This window comes from Octopus bimaculoides, chromosome 3 (assembly GCF_046866305.1).
Source record: "Octopus bimaculoides isolate indiv1 chromosome 3, ASM4686630v1, whole genome shotgun sequence".
NCBI lineage: Eukaryota > Metazoa > Mollusca > Cephalopoda > Octopoda > Octopodidae > Octopus > Octopus bimaculoides.
In genome coordinates, this window is record NC_142930.1 from 9,189,917 (window position 1) to 9,213,660 (window position 23,744).

The following is a 23,744-nucleotide window of genomic DNA, read 5'->3' on the forward strand; positions in this document are numbered from 1 at the left end:
TGGTTTAAGACCATTATCTGATCCTTTGTTGCCTTTTACAGAATTTATTCTTGTCAGTATTTTGAACTAGGCCAACTGATATCCTTTGCTTATCTTTTTCCTATAGTCATTTTGGCTGAGTATCAGCTGCATCAATCTCACCTGTCTGGGAGGGTCTGCACAGGTCATTGGCACTTCCCTTTTGACTGACTTATCTAAAAAGTAAAAATTTTTAAAAAAGGGTTTTCTCCTGCCATTGTGCTATCAGAATGATTTCAGTTAGTCTGATTGTGCAGACTTAATGCATAAAATTAATGAGTAACTGTTTGGAAGTGACCTGCCATTTCACCATAGCTGCTTTGCTTTGTATCAATAGGCAAACTCATCCAATCTTTGATTATATTGTTTATTTATATCGTCACACCTACTTTGATATAGCAACAATATAGCCATGTGGAAGTTCATCAGGAGAACAGTCTGCATACTAAACACATATAGTCATAGTCAGCCAACAGTACTTCCTCTTTTGGGCTGTTTAAAATCTAAGGAAAATAAAATACAAGGGAGGTAATTCCAATAAATTCAGTTTATTAAAATTATGGGGCAGATAGAAGTGGTAATGGGGTTTTGTCTTCAAAAACCAATTGGTGAGAGCAATGAACATGTTTTTGTCATATTAGATCTCTTCAGTGAAGCATATTCAGTTGGCAAGACTTGGAAGAGATAAGTGTATATAAAAACAGTTTCAGTTGACTGAAGTTTTCCACTCATTGTAGTACACAGTGTAAGACATATTAGACATGTGATATCCTACGATATGTATGTTTAATATGTAGAATGTTCCCTGAAGATATTTTCATCTATTTTGTTGATATTTATAATCAGATCATTTCCTAATTTCACACACACACACACAGCCAACTAGTAAAATGTTTCACTGATCTATTAAGACGTGTTTGTTACTTTCCCCAATCTGTATCATTTTATTTTCCTAAAACTTCAATTGGTTGATTATACTGAAGTTATCCTCTTTGATTTTAAATTGTAAACACTTCATAGAGGGAGGTTTTGTTCCCTGATTGCATGAATTACCTCGCTTAAAAATCTTTAAGTCATATGTGAGAACCTATATCAATCATAGCCGTTTTTTCATCTACTTTTTAAGTCAATTATTATTTCTAATCAATTAATCCTCCCTTGTATAAGTCTCTGAGGCCCTCTAACAGCTCATGGGTACTGCATTCTCTCCTGAATAAAAGTTTAAGAAGGAAAAAAAAAACCTTATATTTTATTTTTACTAACCACACCTAATTCTTTTAATTTCCCAACTATTTCTTGTCCAGATCCAGTCTATCCTTCAAAATACTATTAGATTACTCATCTTAAATTGCAAGTTTTCTACTTATTTTGGAATACCCTTGACTAATTAGTAGCACCAATTAGATCACTTCAAAAATAGATAATTACCTATTATCAGAAGTATCTTTAGTCTTCATACCCAAATTGTACTCATTGTTTTATTGTTAACCTCTCCACATAAATTGATACAGTTTATTGTTTGTATAACATTCTAATACACTTACCCTCTACCAAGCTAATGTTTGTTGTTCTGTTAAAACTATTTTATCTCATTTTGGGGGATATATTAAACTAATAGCTTATGATCTATGTAAATGCATTTTACTGTAGTGTACTTCTCAGAATGAAGGTTTAACATTTTAAGGAAATTTTAACATTCATCTCTTATTTTATTGCATTTATTTTCCCTTTTGAGCATGTCTGGAAGTTCTCTGCCAGTGTTTCAAGAATTAGGCATTTTCCTAAGACAATTCAAATGTTTTGAGCAGATAATTGCATGAGATTTTAGCTTGGTAGAATCTGTTGAGGGATTTGAACTTATGGCATAAGGAGTCATTGATATTATCTACCATACATTTCCTCTATTTTTAACTCTTCTTCCACTATTTGCATTTCTCTTTGTTCAGGAAGTTGTCATTAATAATTTAATTTTATTCTATTTCGTAAATGAAATAAATATATATTTTTGTAACATGGTTGTATATTTGCAATGTCATAGCTGGCTATGTTTATTTCTTTACACATGCTGTATATTGCTAAAATAATAATTAGAATCCTTTTATATACCAGACATCATCTTTGTACTGTTTGCAATTATGGTTCATCAGAAAAATAGTGTTTAGAGATAAGTTTTCCAATATTTATGTAGGAGAAGTCATTTATATTGGATGATATGTTGAGAAAAACAGCAGATGGAATACTTTGAAACTAAAGAAGTAGATAAATCTAGTCTGTATAGTTTTCCATGCTGGCAACGATTATATAGTTGTGTTTAACTACATCTTTCTATACTATTCTGCTTTTAATGGATACTCATAGGTTATAATACGAGGAGTCTATATCTGTGGATAGTTAATGCTAGATAGCAGCTGTGTAGTAAGATCATGAGAGGCCTATTAAACATTATAGCCTCTGTACATGTTACTGTCTAATTGTAACCATCTTGTCGAGTGGAATTAGAAATTTTATCATTATTTAGCATTCAAATCACAGTCTCTTCATCTTTAAAGATGGTATAAATTTAGGATTTTGATGTAATTTCTAGTTTTGAAGACTAAGCAGAAAAAAAGAAAAAAATCTCATACTCTTTCTAGTTCAATTGTAGCAATAATGAAGTAACTGAGAAATGTCATTCTTCATGTTAATTTTAAATTCCTTCCTGTTCTCTATTGATAGCTACTTTAAGAATCTATTGTGATTCTAGAGCATTTAATAATTTGCGATTTTAAAACTTACGGAGATGTGCTTGCATAGCAAGTGACCTGATCTGAGATCGTGTGCTGGAATGAAAACAATTGCAGCGTGGAAGTTGTTTATAAGCCATTTTAAATAACACACAAAAGCTATCAGATTCACTTCAACAAATATTTTGACAAATTAAATTTAAATGTTGAAGTGAATCTGACGGCTTTTGTGTGTTATTTTAAATGGCTTATAAACACCTTCCACGCTGCAATTGATTTTAAAACTGTTGTGAGATTTATGCATTGTTTAGCATTTGAAGAACCACTTTTGAGATAATTTAAAAGATTTCATTTTCTATGAAGTTGAAAAATAGCTAGAATAAGTAAAAGGCAAGTAAATACCCACTTTCTGTTTATTCATGCAGAATAAGTTGAAGCAGTATTTTTTTGTCTACAATTGTTTAATTGAACAGTATATTTTAAAGACAATATTTGAAATGCGTGACATATAAATAGGCACCACCAGAAACGTTTTGAAAGAAATTTGTACTTATTGTGAGGATAAATAAAAACTGATTTCAAACCAATACAGGACAGTAGGACTTGATTATTTTTATTAATTCCTATTAAACAGCAATTGAATTTTCCATTTATTTTAGAAACACAAAGGAAATATTGAAGTTTTTACTTTTGCTTATCACCTGTTTTTATTTTGATGAATGCTTTTTGCTTGCTTTTGTAGTTTGTCTTCAAAACCAAATCCTCACTGTAGTATGCAAGTTTATAATTGTTTTGTTTTTATTTTTTCTCCTTTTTTTTCAAGCAATATTATTGCACAAAACTTATTTAAGTTTTAAGGCTTAAAAGCGCAGCTGTATAATAACCTAGAACTGGATCTAATGTATTGCACACTTTGTTAAAATATAAAGCCAGTTGCAGTTTACATGAATTTGCCAGTGACCCTATAATTTATACCTGATTTCCAGCGCAGAACCTTTGTAGGATGTGGTGGAGACATCTCTCAAGCTATATACATTAGTGTATTTTGCAAGTTCATTTTATTTTCAAAGATGGTAACCATCTTTTGATAACACGTGTATCCATTAACTTGGAAGATTTTGTAAACATTAATTGAACAGTTTCTCTATCTCTCTCCCTATACTGTTTTATTGTTGCTTTTTTTTTCTCTTTTGAAAAAAAAAATTAACTGAAAATATTATTCTGATAGGATTCTGGTCTTTGACTGGAATGAGTGCCTAATCTGTGGACCTCATCAGCAGGTGTTGGCTGCTTATATTACAACAAATCCTTGGCTGTTTTTAATGAATTAGAACTGGAGCATTTCCTTCAAGATGTTTCAACCAAAGTCTAAAAGGCGTAAGTCTAAAATAACTTGCCCTGGGTATTTATACCTGCTTTCTGCTTACTCTAGCAATTTACTTCGTTGACTTTCAATCACTTAGTTCATACAGTCTTGCACTATTTAATCTCTTAAAGTTGGTGGTTTTGCAATAACTTCTTTCTCTCCCTCGTGTACAACATTGTACAAATTCTCTTCTTCAAATGAAGAAAAAGATGCTTTATAAAACTTAGCCGCAGCCTTACTCTTTCCCTCTGGTATTGGCTATGTGCACGTGTGGTTTTATTACTGAGCACAGTAAAGATATTGTTAACTGTAGTTTTTCACTGCACTGAATCCCTTACTGAATTTGTTTTCCAAAGTTTTCAATCTTATTATAATTACCTCTACTCTCTTCATATACTTTGGTGTTTTTATATATATATATATATATATGTATGTATGTATGTATAAAATATGGAATCATGCACACACACATATTTCATGGGTGATTACTTTTCCTGTAAAAAGATATTGTGTTGGCTTTTTTTCTGGTACAGATCTCTTAATTGTATATAATTATGTACAGATGTATGTGTAGGCTGTTGACACGAAAAAAGAGTTTTCCAGTTTTTCTAAATTAAGGACAATAAAAGTGGAATTTTTATGGTAGAGGTTTTGATAGTGTACATATTGCATAAAATTTGTTGAAATATACTCAAATATCTAGTCTAAAATTGAACTTGTATTACCATCATCATGCTTCATCTAGTATCAGGTGACTTTTGAACACAATACTCTAGTATTTAAATATTTATGAAGCCAGAGATTTTTATGGTGGCTAGGTTCACTCCACCTCCAATCATGTTATTAAAATATTAAAATCAAACCACCACCAGTTGGAAATAAAAGTTAAGTCAGAATTGAAATATACTGAAGTAAATGCGTATAAAAAAGTTTTTGTCAGAGACCTCACCTATTTAACTTATTATATGCCTAGTTATTTTGTAGACGAGTCGATGCCTAACAAAACAAGTTGTTAATCTTTTTTTCTGTGTTTTAATTTAAACATTTATTGTAACATGCAACACTTCAGTTTAATCTGCATTCATCAACAGGCACCCCCAGACAGGGATTAAATTCATGAACCTTTATTTATGCAGGTTTCTTATATTATTCACTCTGCCAGCAACATGTTACATAAATTCATGTCAGTGTGCAGTTTGATTTCAATAATTTAACTGTATCTTGCTGATCTCAGTACTATATTCACAACCTCTTTATTTTCCATGACCTTTGCTGAGGTTTTTGTTTATAAAAGGATCTTTATCCTGCATTGTCTTATAATTGTCATTTTTACACCATGACGAGGATGAAGATATGTTGTGCCATTTATGTCTTTATTGTTTACCTCTGATTAAGCTTTAATCTTATCTTTAGAATTCTTTTTGCTCCCTCCTCTTTTTAATAGATGCTATTAAAAGTGCATAGGATCTTACTTTGTGACATTTATGCCTAGTATTATTGCAACCTAGTCACCTCAACCAACAAGCCTGTGCTGGCTTTGTGAATAGAATCATTGAAAACCTACTCCAATAGGTCATGTCAACCTTGTTTCCTTCTACAGTACAAATTCACATGACAAAAACAATGTACTCCCACTAAACATGAACAGCATGCAATGAGACCCTTCAGTGTCTCTACAAATGCTAGGCCTTCCCATTGTCGATATCTCTTGGCAATTTCAATATTCAAGGTAGCAAAAACTGACCTTATTCTTGAAGGCCAAAAAATGCTTCACCTCTTGAGTAACTAATTCTATAAAAATTGAGACGATGAAACACTGGTCCATGTCCATGATCTTGTTCATTAACTATCTCCAACCTTTTCTCATATCCTACCCTGTCTACCAGTATTACAAAGACCTTAGCTCCTCTGATTTGGCCACTAAGGCACACCTGGCTCCTCTCTCCTCTTGTCATCTGTTTTATATACCTCCTTTAACCCAAATGCTTGACCCAGTTTTTCCTCCACACAAGTCCTCTCGAATCACTTCACTGATGTTGAGTAGCTGTCAAGTTTTCAAATTCTTTCAAAGGTTGTGGACACAGCCCTTGATCAAATTGTTCGAAGAATAATTACCAGGATTTTGGCTTATAGTTTTAGTATAATATCATGCGTTACTTTAATGTTTATATATGTGGTCTGTGTATTACTATCAGTTATACCTCGTGAATGCATATCTTGAAACTAAAGCTATAATTTTTATAGTTTGAATTTCAGTTCCTGTCTACATTTTCATGTTTCATTCCTAGCTAAATACTTTTTTTTTTTTTTTTTACTTGTTGCTAATTCAAATGAAATATATTTGTAATTTCCTGAAAATGAATATAGCTGGAAACAATAGCAAATACATCAACAATCAGAACCAGGCACAAAGATTTTTTATTATTAGTGGTTTGCAGGGTGGCAGGTTGGCAGAATAGTTAGAGGATTGGACAAAATGCCTTGTATTTGTTTTTGGTTTTTACATTCTGAGTTTAAATCTTGCTGAGGTCAGTTTTGCCTTTCATTCCTCTGGGCTGGTTAAAGAATGTATCGGTGAAATACAGGAGTTGATGTAAAAAAACTAACTTCTCACTGTTTAAAACTGCCAGCCTTGCACCTAATTTACAAACAAGCAATTATTAGTTGTTTGTTTGGAAATGTCCCTATGTTTCAGGAAGGAAACCATATCTGTAACACATTTGAGAATTTTTTTTTTATTTAATAATTTGAGTTATATAGAATACATGAAATTTAGATCCTGTTAGGATACTCTGTGATATCCCACCGTTTTAAATCTTTGATTTTTAGATTTTTGATCAAGTAATTGCTATTAATGAATACAGAATATTTTAGAAGTGTAAAGATAATTAACAATGCAGTAACTTCTGATGCTTTTTCTCAACATTCTATACCAGTATTGTAAACTATTTTTGGACTATTAATTTTTTTTAATAAAGCTCTATGTTTGAGAGATGAGGAATTATGTACATTATTTACATTAGACGGATATTTGTACTCATCTTGTTTGTTGTTAACATATTTTGGCTGATGTACTCTCCAGCTTTCATCAGGTATCCTGGCAGAATTTTGAACCCGGGTTCTCATTCCTAAAGTATTTTTCTGATATTATGGCATAGTGGTTATGAGTGCAGGCTACTAACCCCAAGATTCTGAGTTCGATTCCCGGTAATGACCTGAATAATAATATCGGAAAAATACCTTAGGAATGAGAACCCAGGTTCAAAATACCCCCAGGACACCTGATGAAGGCTGGAGTATACATCAGCCAAAACTTGTTAACAACAAACAAGATGAGGACAAGTATCCATCAAATGTAAATGTTTTTTTTTTTTATTTCCTAGTTTAAAGGAAAGGTCTGTTCCTATGGGCTTTGAAAACCCTCTGAGACTAGTGAGATTAATGCAAATTGGTAACTGTGGGAAAAATTTGGCAGGATGGAACTCCAGATGATAAACATTCAGTTGAGAGATAAGATTGTCCATAGTAAGTGAGGGATCCGGTGGAGTTGGTGCACCATAGGAGACAAGAGGAGAGATCAGTAAATCTGGTAGGCCTAGTTAGAGGTGTTACAAGATTAGCCAGCTCTTCAAAGAGCTGAGCAACAACAAAGCTGGAGTATGGGTGCAGTACATTTGTGGGCCAGAGACTAGAATGTGTTGGTGAGCAGCTCTAAGGCAATCAGTTAGGTGCTCTTTTCTTTGTGTATATAGGTGTGTGTGTAGGTGGCAACTGCACCATCCCTAATGTGGAAGTAGGGTTTGCAACCATTGAAGCTAAAATATTGTTAGGTGTGGAAGATTAAGCCCCACCTTTAGGATGTAGTTTTTACTAATGTTTCAAATGTGAGATCACTAGAAGAAATCTTCAGTGATTGTGAGGCCCAGCAGTAGTTGTGATTTTACAATCTTATTCTATTTTTAGTTGTACAGTTTTCAGCCAGTCTTCAGGTTTTATTTTTCTGCTCTCAATAAGGATTCAATTTACGTGACACTCCAGATTTAAGTATGTTGTTTGTATTATTGAGCATGTATGCTGTGTTGATGTTTGGAGTATTGATAAAACTTGTTTATATTTGAGTCATTATTGCCCCAGACAAAGCCAAACTTTGTGTACGGTATGTTCATGATTTGTAGAGAAGTTTGAATTTTTCAGATATAGTCTTCAGTTACTATTTGATTTAGTTCATTGATAAATGTATATGTGGCTAATCTTTTCACTTGGGTTGCAACGTGTTGCTTTTAACATTTATATATCATTCTATTCTGAATTTGTTATCTGGTATAATAAATGTTTACATTGTTAGACTATGTGGTGCTAAATAGTAAATCTATGTCTTGTATTGATTAATATTACATTTTAGATTGGTTTAGCTGGCATTTTTTTCCTTTTGTATTTATACTGGTGTACATTGTTTGAAACCTTATTTCCAGTAACTTACAGGAAAAATGGGTTGTGCTACAAGTTCTATTTCAATTGTTGTTTAGTTTGTAAACTGACTGTATTTGCTGTGCAACCCCTAGTATTTTTGATCAAATAGCATTATATTAGCCAAGCAAATGTCAGATAGTTTCAATATTTAATCATTTATCCTAGTTTTTTTAATAGTATTTATTTTATTGATCTCTTAACAGGTTTCACATTCAGACTCGCATTTATTAGTTACCAAATAGTTATGTTACAATCTTCTTTGCTTTCTTCCTGATTCAAACCTGACATGTTGGGCATTGTTAAATTTCCTGTTGAACAATCCTGTTTCTCCTGTTCCTGACATGTAATCCTTGAGTATTTAACAAAAACACTTTGGACAGCATTGTCTGACAATTTGATTGGTGTATTAACAGTTCAACAATCCTTTGTTTATAATTAACATTTGTACTTTTTCTTCAACACTTAACACATTTAAAACCCTAAATAAGAGTTAATAGTTATTTGGTATTGAATGTGAATTTAACCTTTTTGATACCAACCTGCCTGAGAACATCTATATTTCTGTGATACAAGTTCCCTGTTTTAAAGTGACTTAAATTAAAACCTGCCATCAAAATTTCTTGCTAATTTATTTTCCAAACACCAGTTACTTAATAATCATTGTCATTTTGCATCCATTTTTCCATGCTGGTGTGGGTTAGATGGTTTGACTGGAACTTGTAAGCCGGAGAGTTGGACTGGGCTCTAGTCTGTTTCAACTTGGCTTCCTAATGCCAACCACTCAATAGTGTAATGGATGCTGCTAACATGTCGCTGGCACTGGCCATGACTACAATTTCACCTAGCTTGACCTGTCCTCTCAAGCACAGCAAAATGCCAAAAGTCTCCATCTCTTGTCATTTCCTCCATGAGACACTTCTGAATAATGACAGTTATTTTAATAAATTCTTCAAATTTTAAAAACTAATTGAAACAAAGGTAATACATTTCACTATAAATATGGCAACAACGGGGTTAATATTTAAATTTGATTTTCTCAGATGTGCTGTCATTCTGCATCATACTTTACTTTGATTTTATTTCGATTACAAACAAAAGTATTCTTTCTCTTTAATGTCTGGATTTGGTTTAGTTGATTTCCATAAGTTATTCCTGTGTCATACTAAAAATGAAATATCCCTATCTCTCTTTCAACCAGTGACTTCAGTATTCAAGTTCTTTCTGACTTGCTTATGCTACACTTCTTCCTGCTTCACATATTTCATTGCTGTTTGAAACTTTATTGATGGGAAAATCTGTTATGACTGAAATGAAGCATGTATTGTTTTAATATGTATTTTCTACATATAAGACTAATCCTGGCCATGTTTTTTTTTTAGGTTTAGTGTTCTCAGAGCTGATCTAACTTCTCAGGCCTTATTTAGCTTATCTCAACCAGAGGTGTTTTTCATTTCCAGCTCAAAGTACCTTTTCACTTAACATTTATATTCCTCTGTTCACATGACCTGATCAAAAGTAATTTTTTCATACTGTAACATATGCTTTTGTTACTTAATCATTTTTTCCCAATTCGATTCTACTCAGTCTGTACAAAGCATTCATCAGCAGTTTCATTTATGGCTTATGCCTCACTTCTGTATAGCATCATACTTTTATATACTCATCAATTTTGCTGAACATCTAGAGCCCTAGTCTCTGTGCTAGGTGACAGATTTTATCTGTTATTTTCAATAAGCTATCTAAATAGTCTAGTCTATGGTATTCTGTTCTTTGCACTCATGATAGCTACTTCAGTATGTTGGATGCACCTAAAATTCTGCTTTCCAATTAACATAACTGTACTCTTGAGTGTTTATCCACTTTTTTTCCTACACACCAAGAATGGATAATTTCTTTGTCCAGCTATTGTGCTCTGAACTAAGTAGCTATGTTCACCTTCATATGTCCGACGTAGTTCATTCTTTAAAGTCTAATATTGTTGGTAGTTGATTATAGATTCTGCAGTGTATAGAAGCTCTCTTCAGTTTCCAGGTCTGAAATCCTGTCTGATAATATTGAAGGCTACGAAGAAAAGAGGTTTGATGAAAGTGCTTTGCTGAGCATCTACTTGTACATTAAGTCATTCAATCAGTTCTGTTGTCAGCTCTGGCCCTTTGTTTTTTTAGATATTGTCATACATAATCTGAATAGTCTAATCCTCACCTAGTTTTCTACATTGACCATTAAATTACTGATTAACATAAGAGGTTCTAGGTTTCCTTTACAAACTAGTTCATGTTACTTCATACATTTTTTCTAGAAATGTGTGTATGTATCTTAGTACAAACACAGACCCCATTTAAACCTAGTCCTAACCTGCTCAAAATTTGATGAAATTATTCGAGACTTTTTAAATTTCATCACCTTTTGTAAGTGAACTGTGATATTGCCATTCTTGAACTGCAAACTTTTCGTGTTTCTAGGCATAACACATTGCTTTGGATCTTAGAGCTGTCTGGAGAAAGACAGCAGAAAGATCAGAAAATGTTACCTGTGATAGATTAACATCTTATCTGGAGTGAAATTTATCTCAAATCTACTCAGGGTCATGAAACCAGAGTGAATTACCAGAAACAGCTGGAATCGCATTACATTAATTCTTCTGATCAGCTAAGCAAATGTCTGTGACTGTCTATGAGAAAACACTGGCAGGTTTTCTTATATTCCACATTTATCTCTCTGTATACATAGTTAGGTCTGGCTTTAGTTCTATTAGCAGTGTGTTCTTAACTCTCAACCATTATTACTACTTTTTTGCTTTACCTTGTTTCAGAAAACTTGTCTGTCCATATACTTTTGGATCTGTTTCCTCAAATATCTATTTATCTGTCTATATCTATCTATATCTGTCTGTCTATCTATATCTGTCTGTCTATCTATATCTGTCTGTCTATCTATATCTGTCTGTCTATCTATATCTGTCTGTCTATCTATATCTGTCTGTCTATCTATATCTGTCTGTCTATCTATATCTGTCTGTCTATCTATATCTGTCTGTCTATCTATATCTGTCTGTCTATCTATATCTGTCTGTCTATCTATATCTGTCTGTCTATCTATATCTGTCTGTCTATCTATATCTGTCTGTCTATCTATATCTGTCTGTCTATCTATATCTGTCTGTCTATCTGTCTATCTGTCTGTCTGTCTCTGTCTGTCTGTCTGTCTGTCTCTGTCTGTCTGTCTGTCTCTGTCTGTCTGTCTGTCTGTCTCTGTCTGTCTGTCTATATCTATTTGTCTGTCTGTATCTATCTATGTCTGTCTGTCTCTGTCTGTCTGTCTGTCTGTCTGTCTGTCTGTCTCTCTGTCTCTGTCTGTCTCTCTGTCTGTCTGTCTCTGTCTGTCTGTCTCTGTCTGTCTGTCTGTCTGTCTCTGTCTGTCTGTCTGTCTGTCTCTGTCTGTCTCTGTCTGTCTGTCTGTCTGTCTGTCTCTGTCTGTCTGTCTCTGTCTGTCTGTCTGTCTGTCTGTCTCTGTTTGTCTGTCTCTGTCTGTCTGTCTGTATATCTGTCTGTCTGTATCTGTCTCCTCATCATTTAACGTCTGCTTTCCATGCTGGCATGGGTTGGACGATTTGACTGAGGACTGGTGAAACCAGATGGTTGCACCAGGCTTCATTCTGATCTGGCAAAGTTTCTACAGCTGGATGCCCTTCTTAATGTCAACTACTCCGAGAGTGTACTGGGTGCTTTTACGTGCCACGAGGGCCAGTCAGGCTGTACTGGCAACAGCCAAATGGTGTTTTTTACATGTTACCTGCACTGGCAACAACCGCGCTCGAGTACTTTTTCAAGTGCCAGTAAGGCGACGCTGGTAATGATCACGCTCAAATGGTGCTTTTTACATGCCACCGGCACGGAAGTGAGTCAGCTGCTCTGGAAAGGATCACACTCGGATGGTGGTCTTAGCGCTCCACTAGCCCGGATCCCAGTTTAATTTCGATTTCATTTGCTTCAACAGGTCTTCGCAAACAGAGTTTAGTGTCCAATGAAGGAAAGGTATGCATAAGTGGGCTGGTTACACTCCTGGCATAAGCCACGGGTTATGGTCTCACTTGGCTTGCTGGGTCCTGTCTATATCTGTCTGCCTGTCTGTCTGTATCTGTCTGTGTGTCTGTATCTGTCTGTCTATCCGTCTATATCTGCCTGTGTGTCCATGTCTGCCTGTGTGTCCATGTCTGCCTGTGGCCATGTCTGCCTGTGGCCATGTCTGCCTGTGGCCATGTCTGCCTCTCTGTCTGTCTGTCTGTCTGTTTATATCTCTGTCTATATGCCTGTCTATCTGTCTGCCTATATTTGTGTGTCTATTCTGTCTGTCTGTCTATATCCGTCTGTCTGTCTGTATCCGTCTGTCTTTCTGTATCCGTCTGTCTTTCTGTATCCGTCTGTCTTTCTGTATCCGTCTGTCTTTCTGTATCCGTCTGTCTGTCTATCCGTCTGTCTGTCTGTATCCGTTTGTCTATATTAGTCTGTCTGTCTATATCTGTCTGTCTGTCTGTCTCCGTCTGTTGTCTATATCTATCTGTGTATATCTACCGGTCTCTCTCTTTCAACACCTGCTAAATGGAGGGCTAGACATGCCGTGGTTGATGACGCGCAGACATGTGCTGAGACTGCGACATCTCTGGCGCTTCAAAGACGACGGTGAACAGGTGTGGTCACCGTTTGTGCGGCGCGCCTTCCCGCAGCTCGTCTCCTTGGCCGAACTGCAGTCGTGGATCAAACAGAGACCGAGGCTGGGCGAATGGAACCATGAGTGTCGCGTTTCTCTCAAGCAACTCTGCCGTCCGGGACTTAACTTGTGCGACTTCATTTGAACAAAGGCGTTCTATAGAGGATTAATGGAGGGAAGGTGCGATGACGTTCTCGAGCAAAATCTGGGCGTCGACGAGGAACACCTGACCCGCCTGTTTAGGACAACTTTTGGGCCGGGACCTATGGACAATCACCAAAGATCCTTGGCCTGGCAGTGCTTTCGAGAAGCATTGCCTGTTCGGGATAAGCTCTACAGGCACGGTTCGAGACGCACCGAACCGACTTGCCCGAGATGCGGTCAGAGTGACGAAACCGTTCTGTACGCACTCGTGCAGTGTCCAACCATTTCGGACCTGTGGACTTATGCTGAACGGCTGCTGTCACGTGTGGGACGAGTCCGCCTGTCGGCCGAGTCTATCATGGAAGTTGCTCCGCCACCTTCCCTCAACCGGGAAGGCAAGGCAGTCTTCATCATATTGGTGGCCATGGTGAAAGAATGTGTGTGGTGGACCCGAGCGAAAGGATTAGAGACGAAAACTTACCTCTCTGGCCAATCGCTCATCAACTTTTTCTAGTACCACTTGAAGAGGAAGTTGAGAATAGAGAGGCAGGTTTTGCCTCGTGAAAGTTTCAAAAAAAAGGTGGGTGAATGTAGCAAAGATGGTGTGTGCGAGTGACGAAACCACTTTGAGCATGATCCTTTAAATCGAAAAAACAGAGCTCACTTTGCTCTCGTGTGTTTATTCCATCCCTGCCTGAGTTTATCGTGGTCGTTTTCATAGGCTTTTCTTTCCACGTATAAATCTAATCTTGCTTTATATATTTTTAAATAAAATTCTTCTGTGATATACGATCTCTTTTGATCGTTTTTTTTTTCCCGACCCCTTTTGATCGGAATTTTACTTTACTTTTTTTTTTTCGAAAAGAAAGCTCTACATATATATTTGTCCCCTCTGTGTTAAGCCCTGTGTTACCAATGAAGAAAGTTATCTATCTATCTATCTATGTATATCTGTCCCCAAAAGAAAATCTCTACTTAGTATTTTGTCCCCTTTGTATTCAGCCCTGTGTGGCTAATAAAGAAATATATATCTCTCTATCTATATCTCTCATCTATCTTTCTTTCACATATGGAGGCGTACACGTGAATTTCGCTATTTCAAAATCACATTAAAATGTAACTGAGTAACTAGGAGTTGTCTTTCTTAGAACTAAATATTTTCATCCGCTAATATAAAATAAATTTAACTTTTCTAATTTTTATACACAAATATATAGCTTTTAGTCTTTGAATTGATAAATTAAAAAAAAAATAAATATAAATTTATATAAAACCATTGCTTTAATCTTCAAATTTAACTGAAATTTATTGAAATGTATATATTCAATGTCTGCAGTAAGTCTAAGGATATCCAAGTTACATTTTATTCAAGGGAAATAAATGTGATTTAATTTAATATTTATACAGAAACTATAGCTAAATGGGAAAACTTAGACATAAAAGATGTACAGCTTAAATTAATTTCTATGAAAGAGTTGGTAAATTTTGAATATATAATTATAGTAAGGATTTATAGAGATAACTACTACTGATAATATATTTAGAATTTATTTTAGCCATACCTCATTGAATTCTGTTGTCAATTGTGAATCTTTAACACTATTAAAAATAATTTAATAGCATAAATTAGAATATTCTTGATCCTTTTTCCATCTTGGGGCTTTTTTAGCCCAATATTCAACTTGCTACTATTTATTGATTTATCTACTTAGAATTCCTCCGTTAATAATTTACTTCATTTTATTAGACTTTGGTGCTGAGGAGTTTGATAGAAATTCAAACTCGTAGCCAATAGTTTTGGAAAATAGTGTACAGGTTAATAACTAAATAAAGGCCTAATTTCTCTCGTACATAATTGTTTCTATGCACACACATGCTACTGAGTGTGTGTACATCTGCGAATGTGTGTTTTATAAGAAGATCTGCTGACATATGTATTTACATGCATATTTATTTTTCCATGCTATCATGGCTTAGACAATTATATCATGGCATTATTTTACAACCAGATTCCTAACCGGTTTCTCCAGTAAGGGATCTCTTATTTCACATCTTCAAAGGTGCAAAGTAAGCATTACTGTTTACAGAAATGACAATGACATCATTTGTAGCTTGTGATTTACACAATGTTCATGTGTGAAATATTGTCAAAATTGATGAGTCAATGTGCGTTTATGCATTGCAGTCATCTTTACTCTCTCTTTCTCTCCTTGAGCATCAGATTTTCCTTAATTGATTACACGTGATCAAAGACATTCCAATCATGACCATACCATATATATATAGTACACCCAGGACTTTATTCAATGCAATTTCTTGTTCTTCTTTAAGAGACAGTAGTGTCTGGTTTGAGGGAGATTTGGCTTTTATTTCTAACAGATCATATAGAGGTCCCCACAGTGTATGCATATATGGTTTAATTCTACTTACTGGCATCTTGGCCTATCAAGTTGGCACAAATATGGCTATGTTATTATGAGTTCACTTTGCAGCCACATTTTTAAAAATCTCAATGAAGGCATTCTTGGGCAAGTGTCCTTTATCATTCTCTGACAGCCTGGAATCCTCAATATGGTTTTAATGTCTGCACTTTCTATGCTGGTATGAGTTAGGATGAGACTACTATTCCAACAAAAGTACTTATTTCCCCTTGCCTTCCACATAACTGCACAACTGCTAAAACATGTTTTTCATGTAAGGCAGGTATTAAACATTGGCGATTCATTAATTAATTGACATTGTTTTACCCTATAAATACTACAAACAATGCAGTCCCTATTCTTAGTCATTTCCTATGTCAATTAAAATTCTCCGGAATTGAGGTTTTTTTTTTTTTAGTATTAGAATTCTATTTTATCACCATTATTTTTTTTAATCGCAGATTCATTTCCTTTTTAGGAAGATATTATGCATTTATATATCGTTAACAAAGGGTAAATAATGAAGATGGGAATTTATATGCTTATTTGAAATTCAGATCTGAAAAAGGATTTTGCCTTATTAGCTAAAATTATGTAAAAGATTATGGTACAGATCAGAATGCATGACATAGCCAATAAATGCCATTAGTCAATTTTAGCAACACTAAAGTTGATTTCTAAGTTAAATTTCAAATTTGACTGTTTCTCTCCCTTTGTAAATCTATGTTCTATCAACATTGTCAGTTAAACATTTGAGAGATGAAACAAAGTTAACTATATCCTAGACATTAACAATCGTGCTTCACTTCCAAACCACTGAGCTGGTAGTACTGATAAAATACCATTTTATTTTATTTTATTTTATTTTACCAGGTACTTAAGGATTAATATTATTATTACAAGCAAGTTAGAAAAATTCATTATATACTACACACACACACACACATAGGCATACAAGCACATGCATTTTAAAGCTCACTATAATGCCAAGAAATTACTTCTACAGTTTGTTTTACTGCTATGTATAAAAATTTTCAATGCCTTCTTTTGTATTAATTTTACAGAAATCAAACTGGAGTTAGTGCTCTCTATTTAGAAACAGGAAAATTTTAAATAGTCCTTTGGATGTAATTAGATAATAATTAACCCATTAGTGTTCAAATTATTGTCAAATGTAAAGCTTATTTACTCATATTGTTTTGAATTAGTCATGTATTGTCTCTTAGCTGTGAGATTTTGATGTCATTGTCTATTTTTAGGATGACATTGTAGGATAGGTGTGAGAAACCAGACCTGGCTAGTTTGAACTTAGAACAGGAGGCATATTTGGGCTAGTTATGGCCGTATTAAATTCTAAAGGATTAAAACCTATTTAAAAAATTATTTTTTCTGAGCACTATTTCTGTTTCCAATATCTGGAGTAAGAAGATAAATATATGGCATAGAAAGATTAATAAATTACATTGTATATGTAAGATACTTTGTCTTTCTTGAAAGGTGTTCTGGAGTTAAAATAGAAATGTGATAATCAACTACGAGACTATTTTTCTTATGTGGTAGAATCTGAGTTATCTTTCTACACTTGGATTTTTGTAGAAGACTTCTCAGGAATTTTTGTTTGTGGTTACTATAAATATAGTAGATAATAAGTAAAAATATCCAAAAAGTAAATTTTTTTTATATGAAATATGCTTATTTTCATTATGTTATACCATTTTAGTTTTCAGCATAGTTGATTTATATTTATTAGAGGTCACTAACATCATAACTGGTATATTAAATGGTAGTTAAGCCAGTGGAATTTACATGTACAAAACTTGACAGTGAAGCTTTCTCTTTATCCCATCATCACCAAATGTAACTAGCACATTATGAAAAAAATGCTTTATAGCCTAGATATAACTAACTTGAAGTTGTTTGTTAGAAGTGAAGAGAAGCAGCAGTTTTTGATAAAGGTTATTCATTTTATTTTTGGTGATAGACTATTTTTGTAAAGATATGCGATATTATCAATGGTAAGATAGCTAGAATTCTGGAGATGAGAAATTTTAGATTTATTTTCGTCTGACTATCATCTGGTATTAAACTTCTGTTGCTGTATTATTCAAATAATTATTGGACATATTTAGTGTCCTACCATTATCTTATTCTGAGAATTTGTTTGGTATATATATTGTGTCTAAAAAAACACAGGAAAGAAAAAAAAAAAAACCTGGTTTATTTACTTTGATTTACCAAACTTAGACAAGATACTTTCTAGAATTGGGTTTTATTTTCAATCAAACTTATGGCTATTGATCAATATATATATATATATATATATATATATATATATATATATATATATATATATATATATATAAGGCGTAGGAGTGGCTGTGTGGAGACGTAGGAGTGGCTGTGTGGTAAGCAGCTTGCTTACCAACCACATGGTCCCGGGTTCAGTCCCACTGCGTGGAATCTTGGGCAAGTGTCTTCTACTATAGCCTCGGGCCGACCAAAGCCTTGTGAGTGGATTTGGTAGACGGAAACTGAAAGAAGCCCGTCATATATATGTCTATATATATGTATGTGTGTATGTGTTTGTGTGTCTGTGTTTGTCCCCCTAACATCGCTTGACAACCGATGCTGGTGTGTTTATGTCCCCGTAACTTAGCGGTTCAGCAAAAAGAGACCGATAGAATAAGTACTAGGCTTCTAAAGAATAAGTCCTGGGGTCGATTTGCTCGACTAAAAAGGCGGTGCTCCAGCATGGCCACAGTCAAAAGACTGAAACAAGTAAAAGAGTAAAAGAGTATATATATAATTTATTGTTCTGTAATTTCAAATTTGATTATGTAGGAAAAAAACAACACGAATTTCAATTAATCATCATTTTATGCTTGCTTTCCATGATGGTATGGCCAGACAGGTTATGGTTGGAACAGGATGTAATCAGGGGTATTGCTACCTAGATGGGCTGAAGATCTAATCTTGTTCACATTCCATTTTAACGTTGTTTCTATGACTGGATACCCTTCCTAAGACTAATCATTTTACAGAGAATACTGGGTGCATTTTTGTGTCTGTTTTGTACCAACATTAAAGAGGTAGTCATAATTAAAGGAACTCATTACCCCCATGTCTGCTCACTTGCTTATCTCTTTGCTGACCTTGATATTAATTCAGATTTGCTTACAAAAGTTTTTTTCTTTTTTTTTATGTATCATATTTATGCAATGGGAGTGAACTTAGAGCTCCATGAATGCAAAATGAATTTCTTAACCACACAGCTATGCTTAATGCTATGGAAGCACAGCTAAGCAAACAAAACAAAACAAAACAAAAAAGACAAAATTAGATATCAAAAGCTTCTGAGCCTCACTGGTGTATATAAATAAGGTTTGTAATTGGGAACAGAGCAAATGTAATTAACATACTTCATATCTGGAATTAATGATTCATGGAAGAAAATGTGATTTAAAGTTGCAAACTTTTAGATTATAGCTATTATCTAACCATATAGTTTGATGTCTTAATATTCATTTTATTTGTTTTTAACAAAGACTTGTAATTTGAATAACAAAAATTATGGTACTTATCTCTACAAACCAAAGATAAATACCAGATTTCCAAGCCACATGCGTGCTGATAATTAAGTTTAATTTCTAATACTCTGTGGGTTTTTTGTTGTTTCTTTATCACTATTATTTATTCTTTTAAAAAAAAGGCTGATGTCCTGTTTCATTGCTTTGAGTCAACAAAATCTTTTTTGATATTGAGGTTTAACAAGTTAGCGGGCAGAAGTGGAGCACCATGCAAAATACCTTGTAGTACTCTCAAACCTGAATATTTTAATATTAAACTTTGCTGACATTGCCTTAATCAGTAGGAATGATATTTCATTCCTACTGATTTAATAAAGAATTCAATACGATTAACATGCTATTGGTTCATTATATCAACTATATTTTGTGCTCTGCTAAGCGATATGACACACAAAATATAGTCAACATAATGAACCAAAACAGCATATTAATATTATTAAATTAGTAGGAATGAAATATCATTCCTACTGGTTAAGGCAATGTCATCAAAACTTAATATTAAAATACACAGCTTTGAGAATATTATAAGGCAAAGCATACTACTCCACTTCTGCCTGCTAACTTGTTGCCCTCAATATCTAAAACACATGTGTGTGTGTATCTCCATTAGTTTTGAAGATGAGTGTTCTCTTTGTTTGATCAGCTAATGTAAAATGAAATAGATGGCACTTAGTGTGAACCTCACAGATGAAATACTGGATTGTCTAAATAATACTAGTGTGGAAAACCTGAAATACACTTGGCTGTTCAGTTTACTGAGCCATTAAGGAACTTGTGTATAAATCACTTGAATTGCTCATGCATCAGCTAATTCGTTCAAATGCTTGATTGACACAAGACCAAAGAATAAAACTAAATTAACCAAGTGAATTTAACCTTTTAGCATTCTGATTATTGTCAAATGTACGTTGTTTTGAATTAATCATGCACTATCTTATAACTCTGAGATTCTGATGATGTGACTGTTTATATTCAGAATGACAATGTAGGATAGGTGTGACAGGCTAGATCTGGCTGGACATAAAACAGATAATCCATATTCATCCCAAATATTCTATTTAAATACTAAAAGGTTAAAGACTAGTTAGTTGGTAAGAGCTGCTAAAGGCAGTTTGGCACATACATTGTTAAGACTAAATCCTGTTGAGGTTGACTTTCAAGTCTTTGGAGTCACTAAAATTGGTGCCTGTAATTCACTGGTGTTAGTGCCTTGTTGTATACTGCTTGTACTGATTGAAATTATAAAACAGTAACCCAGATAAAATGACCGTATTTGTCAGTCTAGTCGGATAGAAACATGTAGCAATCTCGGTTCATTATCAGTGGTTGGGGCTAGGAATGATATCCCATTGAAAATCCATTTATTTAAAATGATTATTCAGACATTTGTATTTTCACATTAGCTTGAGAATATATAATGGAGCAGAAGGATAAGTTGGATTTCTTTTATTGTACTCGTTGGGTCTCATGACAAATAAAATGCCCATGGACCAGTAAGGTGACTGGCTGTTAATGTTTCACTTAAGCTGTTCCAAGTTGACACCCACAGAGAAGAGTGAAATACAGAGAGAGCTGACCTGAAGAGGAAGGACTAGAGCAGTGTTCTCAACTTTTTCACTACCAAGGACTCCATTTATTTGAGTTTTCTCATAGACCCTGTTTAATATGCTTATCCTTCATTTAGCATCCATTGTCCATGCTGGTATGGGTTGGATGGTTTGACCAAGGCTGGCAAACTGAAAGGCTGCACCAGACTCCAGTCTGGTTTGACATGGTTTCTATGGCTGGGTGCCCTTCCTAACACCAACCACTCCAAGAGTGTAATGGGTGCTTTTACATGCCATTTGCATGACACCAGTATCTTCCACGGCTGCAATTTTACTTGGCTTGATGGGTTTTCTTCTGAAGCATGACAATGCCATGACATTGCCACCGTGAGGCCCAACACTTGAAAGGAGCTTTTCACATGCCACTGGCATCAGCCACTTTGCCTCTGTGAGGCCCAGTGTGCGAAAGGTGCTTTTTACACACCACTGGCACAGGTGCCAGTTAACGTGACACCTGCATCAGCCATGACTAAGATTTGGCGGGACTTCTCAAGCACAGTATATCGTCAAAGTTCTCGGTCACTAGTCACTATCTCTGTGAGGCCCAAAGTTCGAAGCTCATGCTTCAATATTTCGTACGATGTCTTCCTCGGTCTACTCCTACCACAGGTTCCTTCCACAGAGATCGGCACTTCTTTACACAGCTGCCTTCGTCCATATGCATCACATGACCATATCAGCACAGTCGTGTCTCTTTCACACCACGTGATGCCACTTATGCCCAACTTTTCTCTCAAGATGCTTACACTCTGTCGAACACACACACACACACACACACACACACACACACACACACACACACACATACACACATGAAATTTTGAATTTAGTTCACGGACCCCCAGTACTACCTTTGCAGATCACAGGCTGGAAACCACTGGACTAGAGCATTGTACCCAACATGAATGAGAAAATGGGAGATGAGTGAGTCAGGAGGTGGCATGAGACCACCTAGCTCTTAGGGGGACCATTCAGGCTGCAGTAGAAAAAGTGGAGGTAGAGACAGAGTAGACAGCATGCCTAGAGCATGTCAGTAGGTGATTTTATGCCAATCAGAGAAGTGGTTATTCCCTGGATGTGGTCAAGGATAGTTGTGTGTGTGTGTGTGGGTAGCAGCATCCCCATTCCAGTTGTTGATTGATGAATTATTAATTTGTTTTCAGTTTATTATTTTAATCCATGGAATTCTTCATAGCACAATTTGTCATATCTAACATGTGATGGCATCATTGCTAAATTATGTATTCTCTTCAAACTACCCACCTGTTATCTCAACAAGAAATTTTGTTATAAAATAATTAAATCAAAATCTGAACTTTTCTGCTTATGTTGTCATTTCTCTTTTTGCATAATGTTTAGGAAAGGGAGTGAGATTATTTTTATAGTGTGGGAGGATTTTGTTATGAATTTTTTAAAGGAAATATTACTAATTGAATAAAGATTTTGTTTAAAGCAAATGCGTGTATGCGGAAACTTTTCCTTTAAGTATATTTTCATCAATTATTTATCTATCAGTTTTAATGTTTTTCTTTTCTCTCTTCCTTCTTTTATTGAACAGTTAAGAATTCTAATTCTTTTCCACTATGTAATAAATCTCGTATATAATAATTTCCTGATAGCTTTTAAGCCCTCCCCACCTAGCATTCTCTCACATAAATTCAATTGATGTCTTTTGTATTTTATATAAGAAGATTTCAGAAGTTATTTTTTTTTAAAGCTATAAATGTAAAATTGTAGAAGTTTGCGTTCACTTCCCATATAATTTAGATTTTTCGTACAGCTTTGGTAAGCAATCTTGGCATTATTTTGCTTTTTATACCATTTTTTCTCGACTATTTTCACTTCTTATATATCTTATACTGGCTGGTGGAAGTACTTGTTGCTTTATAGTGCCCCACCCTCAAGCAACCTATTTTAACTGTGCAGTTAACTTACTTCTAGCTGAGATTTAATCTCTTATAAACTATCTTGCTAAACTAAAAATACATTATTTATGAAGCCAGAAGCATTTCATTAATTTTTTTTTCATATTCAAATCAAACCCGTTCTCCTCCTTTTTATGTAGGTTTGAAATTTTTTTTTTTTTTAATTTTTTTTTTTTATTGTTCTTATTGCATTTTTCTGATACTTGTTTATACTTTTGCTTGTACATCTGCAAGTGAGTATTTATCTCACTTTGCTTATCATTTTGAAGCTTGTAGTGAAGAATTACAGAAAATAGTTCCAGAATTGGGTCATGCATCCCACCTGTCATTAAGTAGTTAATGTCTGTGCATTTAGATCCTTGTGATGTAGGGATGTGAGATAAATTTACTGAGCTAATGATGTAAGATAGCGTTGGAGTTCTCTTCCCTTCCCATTCTTAGCAGTCCATCAATATACTACCATAGTTGGTTATGTTAGACAACTGGCCACAGAACTTTTTATTTCAGCCTAACAGCACCTGAATTTCATTGGAATTACGTCTCTTATGTAATGAAACTAATCATTGAGGGTTACATAGTAAAATATTGTTTGTTGATATCCTGAAAGGAATTACACTAAAAATGTTTGTTCTATGCTAGCCATATTTTCATCACTGTCGTCTAACAGAACGGAACTGAGCTGCTTTAACTTGTGAAGTTAGAGGAAGGGGAGATAGAGGCACCTGTTAGAGTGTCTTGTATATATGTAAAACATGGATTATCGAAATGATGGATTAC

General features: G+C 34.6%; 1 protein-coding gene across 11 annotated transcripts in view; it reads left to right on the forward strand.

Annotated features, from left to right (window-relative positions):
- The window catches only part of LOC106872353 (ras-related protein Rap1), a 102,304-nt gene that overhangs the window by 38,765 nt on the left and 39,795 nt on the right, over positions 1–23,744 (forward strand). For 2 of the 11 annotated variants that reach the window (XM_089348540.1, XM_014919315.3), the window contains one exon: positions 3,970–4,118. The exons of 4 other annotated variants lie outside the window; for them this stretch is intronic. In XM_089348540.1, coding sequence (XP_089204666.1) covers positions 4,094–4,118 — 25 coding nt within the window. In that variant the 5' untranslated portion in view covers positions 3,970–4,093. Of the gene's footprint in view, positions 1–3,483; positions 3,517–3,969; positions 4,119–8,073; positions 8,152–23,428 lie in introns of those variants that run through there. 5 more of the 11 variants (XM_089348542.1, XM_089348541.1, XM_089348544.1 and 2 more) reach the window with 5 other exon arrangements.